General features: G+C 41.4%; 1 protein-coding gene across 2 annotated transcripts in view; it reads left to right on the plus strand.

Annotated features, from left to right (window-relative positions):
* KIF26B (kinesin family member 26B) overlaps positions 1 to 14702 on the plus strand; it is a 285201-nt gene extending 270499 nt beyond the window's left edge. For both annotated transcript variants that reach the window (XM_069009928.1, XM_069009929.1), the window contains 3 exons: positions 5377 to 5579; positions 6565 to 6715; positions 8268 to 14702. In XM_069009928.1, the coding sequence (XP_068866029.1) occupies positions 5377 to 5579; positions 6565 to 6715; positions 8268 to 8416 (503 nt within the window). In that variant the 3' untranslated portion in view covers positions 8417 to 14702. The remainder of the gene's footprint in view (positions 1 to 5376; positions 5580 to 6564; positions 6716 to 8267) is intronic.
* Positions 14703 to 17261: the final 2559 nt, after the last annotated feature.

Genomic DNA, 17261 nt, shown 5'->3' on the forward strand with positions numbered 1-17261 from the left:
TTGACCATAAGGGCAGATCCCACTAGGAAATAAGAATGAGAGGCAAAGTCAGCGTCACATTTTCAACTCAAACAGAGCAGGAGCCGTGTTGTCAGACAACAAGGAGCAGCAGGGGAAACAGGATAAATAATCTTTGCTAGTAAGCAAAGTTTGATGCCACAATTGACATTGGTGCTACTGCTATTGGAGGCACAATACTTCTCGGAAATAAAGCCACAGAAGGAAGAGTGTGAGCTTAGGGGTACTGCTCTAGTTAGCCAGGTCTGGTTTTTGTAATTTCCCTGGACTGTCTGGTGAGAAAAACCAAAATGCTGAAGAACAGGTTCTGTACAGAAAGGCAATTTTACATCCCATAACATTAAGTGCTGTTGGGAATAGCTTTGGCTCCACATCCCGCCTTTGAGCACACACTATAAACTTCTGAAACTATGATATATCAAGTTACAGTTTAATTTTCTGTTTGAAGCACCTTGAAATTTCTAGGACAGCAGTTGTTTTGTATCCCATTTGGATGTATCCTGCTTTGAAGAGATATGCATCACACTGTTTTTCATTAATATTTTTTATTTGCAGTTTTTGCCTTTACCTTTTTCACAAAAAAGATGCTCATTCTGGAATGTGTGATTGGAAAGCAGCCTAAGGGGAACACTCCAAAATATACAGTACTTAAGCAAAACCAGACTTTTTAGAGCTTTTGCCCTGGTCAACACATACTTTTATGAGCACACATCCTTATGCAGTTTGGCAATTTTGCTGAGGTCAGTGTGTCTTCTTATCCTTAAAGTTACCCTCACATTCCTTGGTCTGTATTTCTTATACCTTAAGGCTCCTCTGGGCTTACCTTTCCTGAAATGTTGTGGCTTCAGTGCCACTCTTCATTCAGATCTACTTTCACACTGCACACCTTCACTGCTGTGCTACTCTCTTTATCTTAAATTTAACCTGGCCAAACCTTAACCTATAGCTTAAAGTAGAGCAAAAGCAAATCTTGTATCCTGTGTATTTTCATGGCTGTTTCACAGCCTGATTATTCATTCTCAAGCTAGGTTCAAGAGGGGTTATTCTGAGAGTGGATAAAATCAAACTAAGTGAAAAACATATCCTTCAGGGCATTCAGCAAATGGCATGTTGCTTTACATACTGCATGGTCATAAATGAATGTGTGGTTATTCTGCCCTGGGTTCATTTTACTGGATTTCTTTCAGATTGATTTTTGGTATAAATTTCTTTTTTTAATGGAGGAATGAATTCTATTTACATGGTGGGAGGGTCAGGCAGTTTGCAGAGGTGGGGCACAGGTGAGAGGGTGCCGAGAGCTGCTCCTGTTGAGCTGCCTGGCTGCCCACTTTCTTCATGAGTCATATGTGGGGAATAGTGTGAGGAGTGGTGTGCTGTAATTCCCACAAAGCATGTTATTTATTATACAGTCGAAATTGATGAGACCCTAACTCCATCAAGTGCACCCAATAAATGTGGGACTTCAGATGGATATTTTCTATATGAATGGAAAGCTGCATTAATTTTAACAATTTAATTGTTGTGTGTTATGGATGAGCAAGCTGTCAGCTGCTTTGTGACACTTACCCAAAGCTCTGCTTAGGCTGTATCTCCTTACTGATCCCAGTTAAGGTAAAATAAGAAAAAAACCCAGGGACTGAATGGACAGGTCAGTGACAGTAGTCTCCTATCAAAAGACACCATTATTTTCTGTACCTGGGTGTGGTAGTTTAGCAGTTTAGGGAAACTTGGTTTGATGGGCAGGTTGCTAGACCAATTAAACAAGCTGGTAATGCCTCTGTGATGTACATATTTAAGGAAGAAGAGACCTTGAGAAGTTCCTTTTCCTGCTTGCCCTTTTCTGCTCAACTATAGCAGAGGCAAATAGGTTTCATGGTGTTGGCACCTAACCAGCGCCAAACTGTGACACTGGGCTAATAAACAGCCTATTAAACAGTGCATGTTTAGAACAAACTAGATCCAGTTTTGCCTTACTGGAAAGAGGAAGAAGGTCTTTCATTTTAATTTCTCCTCAAAGCACTCTAAGCCTCACAGAAATCATCCTGAGTCAGCATTCAGGGCTCAGATAAACAGACATCTCTCTTTCTCCTTTGTGTCTCACACAGAGGTAGCCAGTGGAAGCCCTGTGCAGGTTGCCCATGTGCTAAAGGAGCCCCTTGGCAGAGGGTGGTGAGGCTGCTGTGTGAGGCTGCTGTGTGAGGCAGCTCTGCCCTGCTGCATTGCCCAAGAGATCCACAGATCTCACAGATCTCAGTGCACCCAGAGCTGCAGCCTGGCCTGTTGTCATAACCCACAGGCAATCCAGACACGAGCTCTGGCTAGAAAAACATAATGAGTTAATGTCTCCTGCCACTGCTGCAGTCTCAGCTGCTTCTCTACCAAGGGCTAAGCGCTATTAAACGAAGCCTCAGGTTGGAGCCCTCCTTCTAGACCGCAGGCTTCTGCTTCCCATTGAGCCAAATGGATATGAATGGGAACAAAATGCAGAAAAATTTACCATCATCCCTCGACTTCATACCCCAGCAATCTGTTTTGTTTTGCTCCCAAGTAGGAGCCTGATGCTGTTCATGTGGCAAGGTGCATTGGAGCCATCTACTTGCATTCCCAGAGAGTCTTGGACCTGGACTTCAACTTTGGCTGGAGTCACTTTTTCCAGTGGGCTGGCTTAGAAGTGCCTCCTTGCACAAGAAGGTGGTTTTAACAGCCACAGTGGGGAAAAGAGGAAGAGAATCAAGCATCACAGAAAAAGGCACTACCTTAATCGTAATCCGGCCATGCATGGAGAGCTGGGCAGAAGGAATTTCCAGTCTGCTCAGCTGCTTTCTTGAAGTGCTAGAGCTAATCTGAAGGCATGTCAGGAAAGGAGATGTGACCATTATTGTAGGGCAGAAAGTAAAAATAATTAACAGCACTGGGTGCATTAAACAGAAGGTCAGATCTGATGCTTGTAGATATCGCTGTCTCTAAAACTTGTCAAACAGCAGAGAGATTGTATTTACACTCGACAAAATTTGAGAGACTGCTCCTGTGAGACACCATGGCCAAAAGCCTCAAAAATATTTAAAAACATATTTAATGCCTGAATCCTTTCGATCTTGAGTGGCACTAAGATGATACTCAGGGCCCTTCCCATCTAAGCAAGCGGAGGTCTTGTTTCCCAGGAAGGGCTGAACCTATTTCAGGATCTATCCCTGCATGTAACAAAATTGAATAGTGCACCATGGTTTCTCACCCCCCTTCAAGTATGCAGCTGCTCACAGCATTTGGTTACCTTTCTCTAGCACTGCTGACAAGAGCCACCCTTAGCATTGCAGCTTTTTGTGGTCTTCCCAAACTGTCTCTCTTCTTGTTGTCAGTTTTGGCTATGGTAATATGTTAGGTCTTGCTTTTCCTTTTATCAGGATCTGACTCTTCTCTTGATCAGGCAGTTTAATCTAGAGATTAACTGAAATGCATTCAAGGTAGGGGAATGCTGACGTTGTCTTCCAGTGACTGGTACCACAGAACTAAAATAACTCCTGCTTGCTGGTATTTGTAAGGCTTCATTTGTTCTGGCATGAGTTTTTTTGCTGGGCTGCAGTTTGAGCAATAAACACAACTATGGTAAGTGTCATAGGATGGGCAATCCAGATCTCAGGTTGTTAGGTATAAAAGGGCCTTGTAGGGCTCCCTGTCTACCCAGAGCTTCTGTCAATCAGCTCTGGCTGTGCTCTCTTTTTCCTGCATTTAGTTATCTCAGATGCATCCAAATAAAAACTCTGTAGACTAGGCTTTCCAATAGACCATTCTCATCCATTTTAAAGCTAGAATTTAAAGGTTAATTACTGGTCCCTAACACAGACCTACTGGTTTCTAGCCCAGACTGTTGTACTCTGAAGTCATGGGATAAGATGTGATAGTTCTCAAAATCAGCACAGAAGCAGACTCCCATGAATGAAACTAGGCAATACTTTGTTACTTGCAAATCCAAAAATCAGGCAATCAATAGACATTTTGGGGTTTTTTTAGCTTTTATTGAAGCACCAAATTGGCAGACATGTTGAAACTATTTACATTCAAGTCTCAATAAATGTAATGTGGGAAATTCCTATGAATGATTTTATCTTGTGTTTAAAATAAAATCTGCACGATCATTCGGCATCGCTTCCCTGCTGGCTGGCATCACTTTTGTACTTGCAGCCAAGAGAGTTAATAGTTTCATTCAAACTTGCTGGCTCCAGCTTTTGTTTTTGGCTTCCCCCATCCTTTTTATCCCTGCTGTGTCCTAGGGAAGACCCTGTGTCAGCTGCAAAACTTTTTGTTTTAGTTTTTTGGTTTTTGTTTTTTTTTAAACCATGCCATTGCTCTGATTGTACTAAACCAAACAAGGAAATGCAACCAGTTGTTTTTCTTTTTTTGTGTGTGTTTTTGCTCTTTCCTGCACCAAACCACTGTCATTAGGCCAGTGACACACATTTTCCTCCTTGCTCTACCGTAGGCCCTGACTTGGCATCTCACGTGCCAGGTGCTTTCCATGCAGCATAGGCTTTATCAACCATGTACATCTTCAGCTATTGCAGTGCTCCCACTGGCTGTGCTGGTGCTGCAAAGCAGGATGGGTGTGCACGAGCCCTGGTATGGAAGCGGGCACAGTGACCCTTCCTCCAGCCTCTGGGTCTTGCTCCTGTCTTGCCCATCAGTAAGTCCGTAAATGGGAAATGTTTTAGAGGAATATTCTACTGAGTAGAGACAAGGCAAATGTAACAAAGCTTGGATGTACTTACTGCAGGCATTTTGTCCTCTCTGCTGGCTTTACTGCTGCAGCCAGCCTACAGAGGTGTTGTGCAAAGGCCTAGGTGGTGCTATGCTGGCACCCAACTCCAGCACAGTAACAGAACTTGACTGTCAAAGCACTTTTTGTGCTGTGATTAAAAAAAGCTAAACCCACACCTCTCCTGGAGATGATCTTTGCAGAGACTGGCTAATGCTTGTCCTTTAACTGTAAGAGCCAGTACCAGTAAAGAGATAGGAAAGCTAAGCTAGACCAGTTCCATCCTGCTGGATGGGTCCTTCATCAGCTTACCTGTACATGCTGAGACCTAATCAATGGGGAGCAGGCACAGGCTCTGTGAACTTCAGGGTACTTGTGCCCTCTGAGTGTCAAATCCTGGAGTCAGGCACCAAAGAACACTGAGGGTCTCACTCATAGTGAGTGGGTACTGCACGTTGCAGCTACAGCTCCCATGGCCTCCCTGGGTTTTCCCTCTGTTTTCTTCTATGTCTGAGAAGGCCAAATATATATCATTTGTAGACTTCTCTGCAATAGAAAGGAGAAGCAATAACTGTGCTAACATGCAATGGCACTTTCTCCACCTGCAGGTTCACAGAGGAGGAGGCTTATTCCCGCTTTATCCCTTGACACCACCTCCCCAGCAAGGAAGCCTGCCAACAGCCCCGGGGTCCGCTGGGTGGATGGGCCACTGAGGAGTGGGCAGCGGGGGCTGGGGGAGCCCTTTGAGATCAAAGTCTATGAGATAGATGATGTGGAGAGGCTCCAGCGACGGCGAGGTGGGGACAGCAAGGTGAGTGCAATCCATGTAATCTCCTGGGTGGCGTAAATTGCAAAGGTCAGCACTTAAAGCACAAGATTGGGAGGAGTATCTGAAGTTGAGTATTTTAGAGTAACGGTGGATTATAGACTTTCTTATTATTCTAAGGCACTCTTTCTTCCTAGCCCCTGTCACTTGTTGAGGCTATTTGCGATGTTTGGAGAAACTTGTGGGGTTTCCACTGCAATTCACCCACGCAGCAGATTTGTTTACAGAGGAGAGTGTGGAATAGCGTTGAGACCTTCACACAGGCTTGGATGAGGATAGTTCTGTTACTGGAATTGCTTCCATGCTAGCACAGTTGTCAGCATGGTTTCATTTGCTGCACGTCCTGGTGGCTGCCACCCCTCAGAAGTCATGCGAGGCCAGGCTGGCTGTCTCCAGCACTGCACCTCATGCTGTTACTGTGCCCCAGATCTCTACAGAAAATATATCTTCTTTATTAATGACTGTGAATTGCTAGAGCTTTTCATAACATACTCCCTTTGTTTAAGGATGTTTCAAATTTGATATTGCTACCAGTTCTCTTATTTTAAAATATGACTAATGCATTACTTATGCACCAAGCACAGGGGTGTATTTAGGCTTTCAATGCAGCAACCAATGGATTTCCTACTCCCAAGAGCTCAGATTTTCTTAGCCAACCCGTGGTGAAAAAACAGAAATGTTTTCCTACAGTTAATCTAATTTCAAGATGCTGCCTGTTATTAATTATTATGTTTTATTATTAACTACCATTGCAAAGTCTCCAAAGCTCACTGATGGAAAACATGAAAACCAAACAAAAGCAATAAAAATAAAGCAGATGATGGATGATTTCATGCAGTGATTCATATCCTTCCAAAATAAATGGCTCATTGTCAGTATTATTGGTTGGAAGATCATTTCACTGAATGGACCTGGGTATTTCTTCTCCTCTTCACCTATTCCTTCCCTGCTGCTTTTTCCTGGCTGGCAGGAGGTGATATGTTTCAATGCCAAGCTGAAAATCCTGGAGCATCGCCAGCAGAGAATCGCTGAGGTCAAGGCCAAGTATGAGTGGTTAATGAGAGAACTGGAGGTGACCAAACAGTACCTGATGCTGGATCCTAATAAGTGGCTCAGTGAATGTAAGGACACTGTTTTATTGCCTGAACTCATAGGTTTCCTTTGGTTTGTTTAATAGGGGGGATGGAGGGAAGCAGAAGTGTCTGGTAAGAGTGAGATGTAAGCTACTGTTTGTAAACTAAAATGAACCAATATATGACCTAAGGGTAAGCTTTAGATTGACTGTCTTTCTAGAACTAGTTCCTATAATTCTTATTAAATGTTGACAGTAGAACTGAACAATCCTTTTTGCCCGAGAGCCGAATGTTGAAATGGGACAGCATTCTAGTGGTGGATATTGCCATTGGTAGATTAACGTTCATGCGTTTCAGTCCACAGCTCCTGAAAATGAGATTTTTTTTTTGGCCTCAGATCACTCAAACATATGAGTAATATTATAAATCTGCTCTCCTACAACAAAATAACGCTGTGGAGCAAACTTGTCCCTTGGCAGCAGTGGGCTTACATGAAAAATGAATTTGGCCCATTTTTTATAACTATAGATGTGTAAAGTTCAGAGACTTAAAGGGCATTCACATTCAAATGAAGAAGGACCTCAGCACTTCTAAGGAAAAAACCATGAAGAGTACTGCAGTAGTTATACAACAGTTTTTAGTATTAGCAAGCAGATAAGTTAATATCAAAGAGTTCTAGAAGTAACCCACAATGTGCAAAAGTTTACTTAGGATAATTGCAGGTGGTGAAAGGAGGCTGGCTGGTGTGTTCCCTTACAACATCCTACCTCTTCCTTTGACAGTTGCCTTAAGTAGACACCAGACTGGTACATCCTGCAAAACAACCACAGTACAGGTTTCAGGAACACTATAAAGGAAGAGAGTTAAAAAGGACGGTTTTAAAGAGAGAGAATTTGCTATGCATTGCTGTCCACTTACTGTATGATGCCTTTGCTTCTGATTCCAGTGTGGTAAATGCAGAAAGCCTGAAGGATTGCACAGGCCTCAGGGACCAGACAAGATGGGAAGTACAGGCTCAGACAATGTATCTCACACTTGGCTTCCATGGAAGCTGCTGGGCACCTGTGTTGGAGTGATTGATGTGTGTACCTTCCCTTGCCTTGCTTGAGTGGTCTAGAGAGAATCACATGGAATAGGGAGAGGTGTGAGGAACAGGGAGCCTAGAGGTTTGTTTTTTATTCCAAGTTCTGAATTCAACGAAGGAATTGCCCTCCCAGGAGAGAGCAGCTATTTAAAGCTCTTTCTGGTCAGCAGAATGTGTGAGAAAGTCAGCATACTTAGCATTCAACATTTGTTGGGAGGATGATGGAGCACAGCAAAGGCACCTGCAGTTCTGGTGAGGATGGCAGAGCAGATCACTCCGGAAAGCATCCAATGCAACTTTAAAGTATTTTTCACTATGGACAAGCTACTGTGCCATCTTGATAGTGGTTAAACAGAAAAGGCAACTTTTAATGACAGTGGCAAGCCCCAGATAATGTTGTATAATGATGTTGTATAATGTATGGCGGGTTTGAAGACTTGAATTAGCTCTGACTCTCCCACCAGCCATCACTAAGTTTTGTCTACTTTCCCTATCTCTGTATTTTCTTTCTCACAGTTGATCTGGAGCAGGTATTTGAGCTGGATTCTCTGGAATACCTAGAGGCCCTGGAATGTGTGACTGAGCGTTTAGAAAACCGTGTCAACTTCTGCAAGGCCCATCTCATGATGATCACCTGTTTTGACATCACCTCTAGACGCCGATAAAGTATGAACCTCAAGAGAATTTCAATGCGCATCTCTGCCATCCTCCTTTTCCCTTCCAAACAGCATCCCAAAGACAAAAGAATGAGGATGAAGGTTGGAGTCAAGTCTCAGCTGTGTGTATGAGAGATTTGCTATACTATACAGAGGAGTAGTATTAAAAAAACAAACAGAACAAGCATGGAAAATGGAGATAGAAGGTTGTTGATACTCTTAGCCTAAAAGAGCACTTTGCAGAACCTTTTAAGGACATGTCTGTAAATAAGAACTACTGGCAGAAGACACTTCTTTCCCTGCATTAGCTGAGGAAGGAGGAAAGGTGGCTGTGGGACTTCCATTGAGAGGTTCATTAAAAGAAAACCTATCCAGAAAAACTGTTCAAGTGCCTTGCAAATCTTTGTTATCCAAACATTTATGTTCATACTTTATTGTGTACAGATGGTGCTAGTCAAGAAAAGAAAAAGGAAAAAAAAAACAAATACACTTTTGAAATGTATTTACAGCTTGTTTTTCTCTTGGTGTTTTCTCCTATTTCAGACTTGCTGTTTCTAAGTAACTTGTGTTTGTAGAGATATTTCTTAATCAGTACAGCATATGAATAAATGTTAACTGTCTTTTCTTGTTACCAGAGTAAGGCCGCTCAAAGAGAAATTCAACTTTCCCAGATGACACAAAAATATTTCTAGCAGAGAGTAAGGGTTGTTTAAATGCTCTTCTGTGCTCTCTTATATGCTGGAGAACACAGTCATTTTCCCAGCCTATAGGTTTTGCAGTGTATGAGAGAGAAGTGACATTACTGTGAAGTAAATACCTTTTCAATTTGATCCAACTCCCATAACTTGTTTTCTTGTTCATATATGTTTTGCTTTGTACTGCCTGGAGTTATGAATGAGGAGGTACTTTGATCCTAACCCCTTTTTCTGGCGCTAATAACTTGCTGGAAAATTACCCTTTAGTCCAAGGGTTCCCATGTTTATCAGTCCAAAAATGAGTGATTTACTCTTTCTTTCTTCAGACTATGACTGGTAAAATTTAGCTTTGCCTCTTTACAATATATACCACTGCAAAACATGTTTTGTCAGCTTCTGATCCCTGGCCCAGTGCGTCCATAGTCACAGATGTACCTGGGAAGTGCAGTCTCTGCCCAGCTCAGCACATCTGGAAATAAAGCAAATGAGTAGATACAGCACTTCAGGCTTGTTGGCTATGGCATCTTTACTAATCCCCAGTAGCTGAAGCCATGGCAACATTCACACTGACATCAAAAGGACAAGGGTCTGCACCTCCATGCACATCCAAATATTCTACTAGTTTGCCTCTTTATCTACGAAACAGTATGTAGGAACGAACATCCTTTGTATTTCATAAACAAATGTGCAAAATCTGCATTTTAATTACATATGAGCATGAAGGATTATTTTGTTGAATTAGGTTTCTTATTCCTCTATATTGAAATAATCAGATTCACAAAAATTCCTCTCTCACATACATTTGTGCTACCTCCCTGTTGCTTATGAGGAAATAAGACTCTTATATAATATACTCAAAATGCATCAATTAACTGCTGTAGTTAAGTGCAACTCTTCTTTTACCTTGTATCAATGCTGTCTTACAATACCCCAAGCAGCAAGTTCCAATGGAAAAATAATACTGGTAGATTTTCTAGTGGTTAGGTGAACAGAAAAGCTTTTTTAAAAAGTAGAAATAACATTTGTATAGTTTTGTTTTCTTTCAGTGCTCTGCAACTTGTAATAACAAATCTTACTCATTCTATTACTCTTGCCTCTGGATTTTGTAGAAAATTCTACTTACAATCCATAGGATTATATGGAAGAGGAAAAAAGGTCCTATGTGAAAGTCACTTCCTAGTCTGTTCCACAGCAATTTCCTATCATGAAACTTATATTCTAAGCAAGTATTAAAGACATATCCCTTTCCCTCTCAATGAAAAAAAAAATCAACCAACTCTGAAAATCCCCCCCAAACAATGCAATTTAACTGGCTTTATTCTCTTTATAGCAATGTCAGTAGCAGTTATTATGTATTGCTTCATTGGAGGCCATCTCTTCTCTGCAGAGCCCCATGGATTGAGTATAGCTGCAGAGAGCCAAGGAAATTGTCCCTGCACACAGTCTGGGACTTACACAGGAGTGGTGATGTTTCTGTAAATCAAGCGGACACATTTCAGAGCTATTGTACAATACCTATTGCATGTAATATTCCTCCCCAGCATTAACTCAATTATTCATTGACTCTCAATTTGGTACTTCTGTAGCTTAGGAGGCATAGCAAAAAGCACATGTACCTGACCATTGTTTTAAAGAGTAAGACCATATGTTCACCCTGTTTATCATGATGGATAAAAATTGATTCCTGAAACCAAATTGATTATGCCAAGGATGAATTTTGCCTACTAAAAATTATGTACTAATTGAGCAGAATCACAGTACTTACAACTATTTTATTTCTGAAGACCTAATTACAGTAGCCATTAACTCCCATAATATACTAGTATTCATATCCTAAAATCCATATGCATCTTCTATTTCTTGACTTTCTGTCATTTCATTTCAGAATTTGCCACTATGTTTTTAAGAGTTGTGATGGCTTAATAAAAAAAAGGAATGAAAAATTCTTGGCAGTTTGACAACTTTAAAATGTTTTCTTCTTGAAAACAGCTTTTTACTTCAGAATTTATATTATTATAATTCAAATATTTGCAAAACAGATAAAACATTCAGGACCTTATTATGAAATTGATCTTAGTTTGCAGTAGCCAGCATTTTAGAGAAGACCCATACACTTCTGCAAGTCATCCAGGAAGTCCCATTCTTTAAGGCATTGCCAGCATAATGCTGTTTTTATGCTGATTTTTTAAAAGGCATCATGTTGCCCAAAATACACTAGAGCAACGTGAATGTAACGCTTAATCATTTGCACATTCAGAAATCAATCTTATTTCCCTGGGACATCTTAGGCAGGAAACAGCAGTGTTAATGTAATTAGGTTTGAAGGTTAATTCTTTGTTTGCACATGTGACAGGGGATCACAGCTCTTCATTGTCAGGCTGTGTGATGGCTGTGGAACACCAGCACTGCTCCACATCCCCACCAGCACCTGCGGGCTCTTTCTGAGAACTGCTCCTCTTGGCATACATGAACCTTATTCATACAAGGGACAGGAGTTGCTTTATAGCCATAAATTCAAGTGTAACCTTAGGCTGGAGACTTTGGCTGTGCTCCGGATTCAGATGTCCTTCTGGTCTGTGTGAGCTCTCATAGCAGGCAGAAGCTGTGCTGACTCTGGGTGCTGGGTCAATTTGTGCTCTAAGGGTTGTGGGAGAGCCCTAATTCCTGGTACATTTGTCACATGTCTTTTCTTTCACCATGCATGCCTTGCAGTTGCCTCAAAATGATTCCTTGACAATTCATTCAGATCTAAGTAACCCAAAGTATTACTTTACAGAAAGGCAAGGAAGGAAACTAATACTCTCCTTTCTTAGGTCTTTACTGGTCCTCTTCTCATCTTGCCTGCTCTGATAAAACTGAGGCATGTCTGCATTAAGAATCAGGAAAGTTATAGAAGAGTAAAACCAGTTGTAAGGAAAATTCATCCGCCTGCCATTTTTGGGGTATCTGCTGTTAGTTATATAGTGGAAGAGCATGCTTCTCTTCCCAATTTGACACCCCCTCATTTTGTGTAAAGGCTGCATATAGGGCTGTTGCTGAACATTTTCTGTTTTCCATCCAGTCTTGGAAGACCCACTGCCATAAATCCTAGCTTCTGAAACTTGCGGGTCCATCAAATAGTAACTCGTAACAAGCAATGCCATGATCCTCTGACATGATTCTTAGTGAGAGCTGCAGAAAATGTGCAAAAAAGGATCAAAGATACACACTGGCATTTTTTTCTTTTATCTCTAAATGTGGCAATTATAGAGGCTGAAACCTGGGAGTGATGCTCGGAGTAATAGACACGAAATCCCATGTTTGCTCACAGGACAGGCTCAGTCTATCTTGAAGTGTGGGTTTTATTTTTTAACTTTTTTCATTTATTGCAATAATATGGCTTGTCTTAAAATAGGGACTGTTACCTGTGGCATGGAATTCAAATGTGATGACAGCTGAAGAATATAGACTCTTTTACAAAAAATCACCTTTCACAAACATTTGTGATGTTGTTGTGTCTCTAATAAGCTAAAAATCATTGTGGAAACAGAAAGTGTACCCACACAGATAAATGCACACAGCCTGAGACAGCCCCCTGGCACATTGTTGTGGGGAGGTGGTGTGGCTGTTCACAGATGGCAACACCACCACTCCCCTTTCCTCCTCCAAGGAGTGCCTACAAAACCATTCCCCTTGCACTCACCTGGATGAAGTCAGCTTATGCCACACTATAGGGAAAACTCATGGTTGAAGTTCTTTCAAGGGCTTCTTTAAAAGGTTCTTTCTTACCCAGGTTCTTCAGCCTATGTAGCCAAATTGCTGCAGTTTCCACATAGAGGCTGTTAAATCCTGTAAAAGTATTCCAGATGAACTACTCTCTATTTCAGTGTCATGAATTTAAGGCAAGATATTTTACAATCTGAGCTGTTTAACACAACAATTTCTGCATATGCTTGAGGCATACAGCATAGTTACATCAACTGAGAGCCTGGACTCTTGGTGGTCTATGAAGCTTTCTGTCTAGTCCTAACAGATTTCAAATTGTAAATTGAAGCTTCTGCATTGCAGAAGCAAATTCAATTCTCCTAAGCCAGAGGCTGACTGATGCCAGTTCATATGATGGGAGGGATGGTTGCACAGCATCAGGGATGCACCAGCTCGCTGCAGAGATCAAAGCATTGATACCATTAAATACTGATAGGAGTGGATGATGACCATACAGAGAGGCATTTTTCCTTAAATCCATGGATGGTGGCATACCTTGCTTAATCCTCATGGTCTCTGTTTTGTAACTCCACAGGCTTTTGCATTGGCAACACACAGCAGTTTTTGAAGACATGAGGCTGGCTGTTGCTAGCTATCCTAAGATTTGAAAGAGGTTTCCAAGTAACTATAGCAAACAAAACTGTGAATGATTTGTCAATACAAAGTTAATAATCTCTCTCTCTCTTGCATTTATTGTGCACTCATCCCAGGGTTATCTGAGCTTCCATACCTACTCCTGGAAATAATAAACCATTTTATTGTTGTCTTTATCTTTTCTTCTTTCTCCTTCTCAAGCAACCTTTCAAAACAACAACAACAAAAATTTTCCTTGGAAATGTAGCACCCTTTTGCCACCAAATTCATGAACAGCAGTCTCGTGCTCACTTATGCAACATTTTGAAGCTCACAAAGGGCATGATGATTCTGCAAAGAATGGAGGTGCTGAAAGTGAAATAGTAGCATTCAGTATCATTCAGCTATAATATTTCAAACTACCTTCAAACCCTTCTGGACAGGCAATAAAACACAACCGAAACTATCTTACTTTGAGTGGTCCTACTTAAGTATTGAGCAAACTTTATAATAATGGTAATAAATTGGTGCTTGAGGCAGTTTCAGCTATATTACATATTCTCTATATACTATAGATATGGATGTATTCACCCTCTATATTGTATATGTATGTGTGTGAGTATTTACATGTAGCACACATACATATATGTTTCATGTATGCATAGATACTAACTTTTCTGCATTTTACGTCTTTCCCTCCCATAGCTGAAACTGCTGGTTACTAACATCCACATCCACATCACATTCTATGTATGAAGGATATAATTTATTTGTAAACTCAGGATGTTCTTGTTTTATAGAGTTGCTCGTATTTTATAATTTATTTACACATCATGGTTGGAAATGCTTATCTAAGTGCTATGCATTGAAGTGTATGTTTGCTAAATCCATTTCACTCTGTCCATGGCTATGTTCTTTCTCATTATAACAGTGGTATAAAATAGGGCTAAGGAGGAGAGAAACTGATAGATAACCTCTGCTGGTCCCATCAGTGGGCAATTCCAGAAGAGGATGTATCAGTAGTATATATATATATTTTATCAACTAAATTTTATGGGGAAAAAAGAAGAAAGAACAGCATGAGGACAAGTTCAAAATGTGGAAAGTCACAGCCATTTCCAAGTTTGTCAACAAATGCATTGAACCTTTTGCCATTAAAATTGTAAAGTTTATTGTTTGCTGGCTAAAAAAAAATATCCCTTTTGTGGTATCTGAGGTGTGAAACATTGTCAAAAATATGATGTCTGAAAAAAAATCAAACTATAGTGGCATTAAATGTTTACTTTTATCTTACCAATATATCTGCCTCCTCCTCCTGACTCTTTCACTTTAGATGAGAGCATTACATGGCATTTCATACCAGAAAATGCTTTTGGCCCACAAGAGGATGCGGTATCATAACAGTGAAAGTGAGCAAGAGAGCAAGATCAAACCAAAAACTAAAATGACCAAAGGGGTTCTATCAAGCAAGTGTTACTAAGAAGCAAATTCACCAGAAAACAATGAGGAATTCCAGGGTTTGATAGCAATGATAGAAACATTACAAGCAAGCAGAGCACCAGTAACTTCTCTGCTGCTGTCCAGAAACAGAAAGCAAACACAGTCACAGACCTGAAATGGTCAGGCTTTTACGTAAGCTGGTTATGCATCTACACAGGGATTGCTCTTTTGCATCTGTGAGCAAGCGAAAAATCTGAAACCAAACAAATATAAAAGATGTGTTCATAGGTATAATTTTTTGTCATCTTTAGTAACTGTGTCACATTACCCTTGGCCACCATGCAGATAAGTAACACAACATGGGAGTGATAAAAAGAGTTTGTGTCCATTACTCAAGACATTTTTCTGTCTCAGAGAGGCAGTGGTGGCAGGTTCAGCTGACCCCTGAGCTGCTGCTGAGGTGAGCACAAGATCTGCTTACCTTCAGCTCACGTTCGTGGTGTTCCCTGTTGATAATTAAGAGAGTACCTTGCAGGAAAAGATGTGAGTGAGCTCTCCGAGCAAATCTCACATGCCCACCAACACCTGGGTAAGCCCTGATAAGGACAATGGGCTATTCCCATTGGAAGAAAACCGCAGATCTTATTTCTTGTGGGGAACATTTAAAAAAAAAAATAATTTAAAATGTCCTTTAATACACATCAGGTGCTGGCAGAAGATTTTCTCATATTCCTCACTTTAGGAGGGACATGTAAGGGTGTTCGGCATTAAATATTTAGTTAACAGTTTGATGAGAATTTAATAAGGTCCTTTTTTTCTATCTTATAGAGCAGAGTGGCAGATCTAGCAGTCACAGTGGCAGGGAATGTAGTCACTTTGGTGACCAGCTCTTTTAAAGGAGAAATACTGAGGTGACTACAGAGGCAAAGGCTGACAAAGGTGGTGGGGAGGAGACAGTCTCCTTTCCCCTTTTACAGCAGCAAGCCGTGTACTACCTTAGCTGTTGCCCCAGGCTAGTGAATTTGCATGCTGTGCCTCTCCACAGTAGCTGTAAATGAAGATAAACAGCCATTTCTTTTGTCTGTGGGCTGTTCAGAATAGCTCTGATTTGCTCTAAAGAGCTAAAAGGCTTATTGCCTACTTTTGAGGTAATTTATCTTCATTGCTGTTATCATGCAGCGGCATCAGTATTAAGGAGCCCGAAGTGCCTTACAGGGACAAAACCAGAAAAATGGGTTAGTGCAAGTCCTAGACTTTGTCTAAGACAGAACTGATGGTGAGGAGCTCTAGATGTGCTGAAAACAAAGTCAATTCACTTTTGGTGATCTGGAGCCTTACAGACCTCCATGCCACACACTTCTGGTTTGGGGCAAGACAGCAAGGAAGGATTTCATTCACAGAGTGGGAGCAGGGGCTCACACCTGGCAAAAGGCTGGTGTCCTTATGAGGCCTGCTTGAAACTGTTGAACCTCTTGGAAAGTAATGCCCTAGCACTGACCAAGTTTTGTCCTTAAAACTAGTACCTTGCCAGACTAAAAATCAGGTTTAGCGTGGAAACCTGACCAACCCCATCTCCTTCTGAGGTCCCAAATAAGCTCTCCAGACATTGGAAAACCAGGAGGTCAGGTTGTTGCTAAAGCATGTTCCTCTCCCACATCCATCTGCAAACCAGGCTCCCGAGAGCTTGCCCACATTTTGGCTAACAGCAGTATCTGCCTGGAAGACACTGAAGAGGGATGAAGGCTAGAAAATTCAGTTCCCAGTTTCTGAGATGAGCACAAAGTCAACATTTAGTTAATATTAATGCTCTGGGAAAGGCCATCTGTGAATTTTATGGTTTATGATAGTAGTCTTGACAGTTGCTGATCTGGCAGTTTTGGAGGCTGACATCTGCTATTTAACCACTGAGTAAAGCTTTGCTGCCTGTGACTGCACAAATGCTCTACACTGCTCAAAGACACTTTCATAACCTGCAGGAACAAGTAGGTAGCTTGGAGGTCCTGTTCACTCTCAAGAACTATCCTGGCAAGTGCTGACTTGGGAAAAGCCTCTAGACAGCCAAACCCCAGTCCATCTCAATGGGTGCTTGTCTGGGGAAAAGACCTGCATTCATTTTCATATATGTTTATATGAGTCTCTTCTGTGGACCCTTATAGCACAGGTTTGGCACCCATGCCTTGTGTCAGATTGCGAGTTTCATGCCAACAGAACGACAGCCAAATGTATTCAGCTGTGTGTGTCTGGCACATATCCATATTTCCATTTCTATTTCCTAGGAACCTAAGTGCTGCCAGACACGTCGGGACTGTGTGTGGGACTTGAGGCTTGCCGTGGTGAGGAAGTCTCACACCTCCAGCAATGGGAGACCTTTGTCACTCACTTTAAAAGGAGCAGGGACTGTC

Source organism: Aphelocoma coerulescens, chromosome 3 (genome assembly GCF_041296385.1).
Source record: "Aphelocoma coerulescens isolate FSJ_1873_10779 chromosome 3, UR_Acoe_1.0, whole genome shotgun sequence".
Lineage (NCBI taxonomy): Eukaryota > Metazoa > Chordata > Aves > Passeriformes > Corvidae > Aphelocoma > Aphelocoma coerulescens.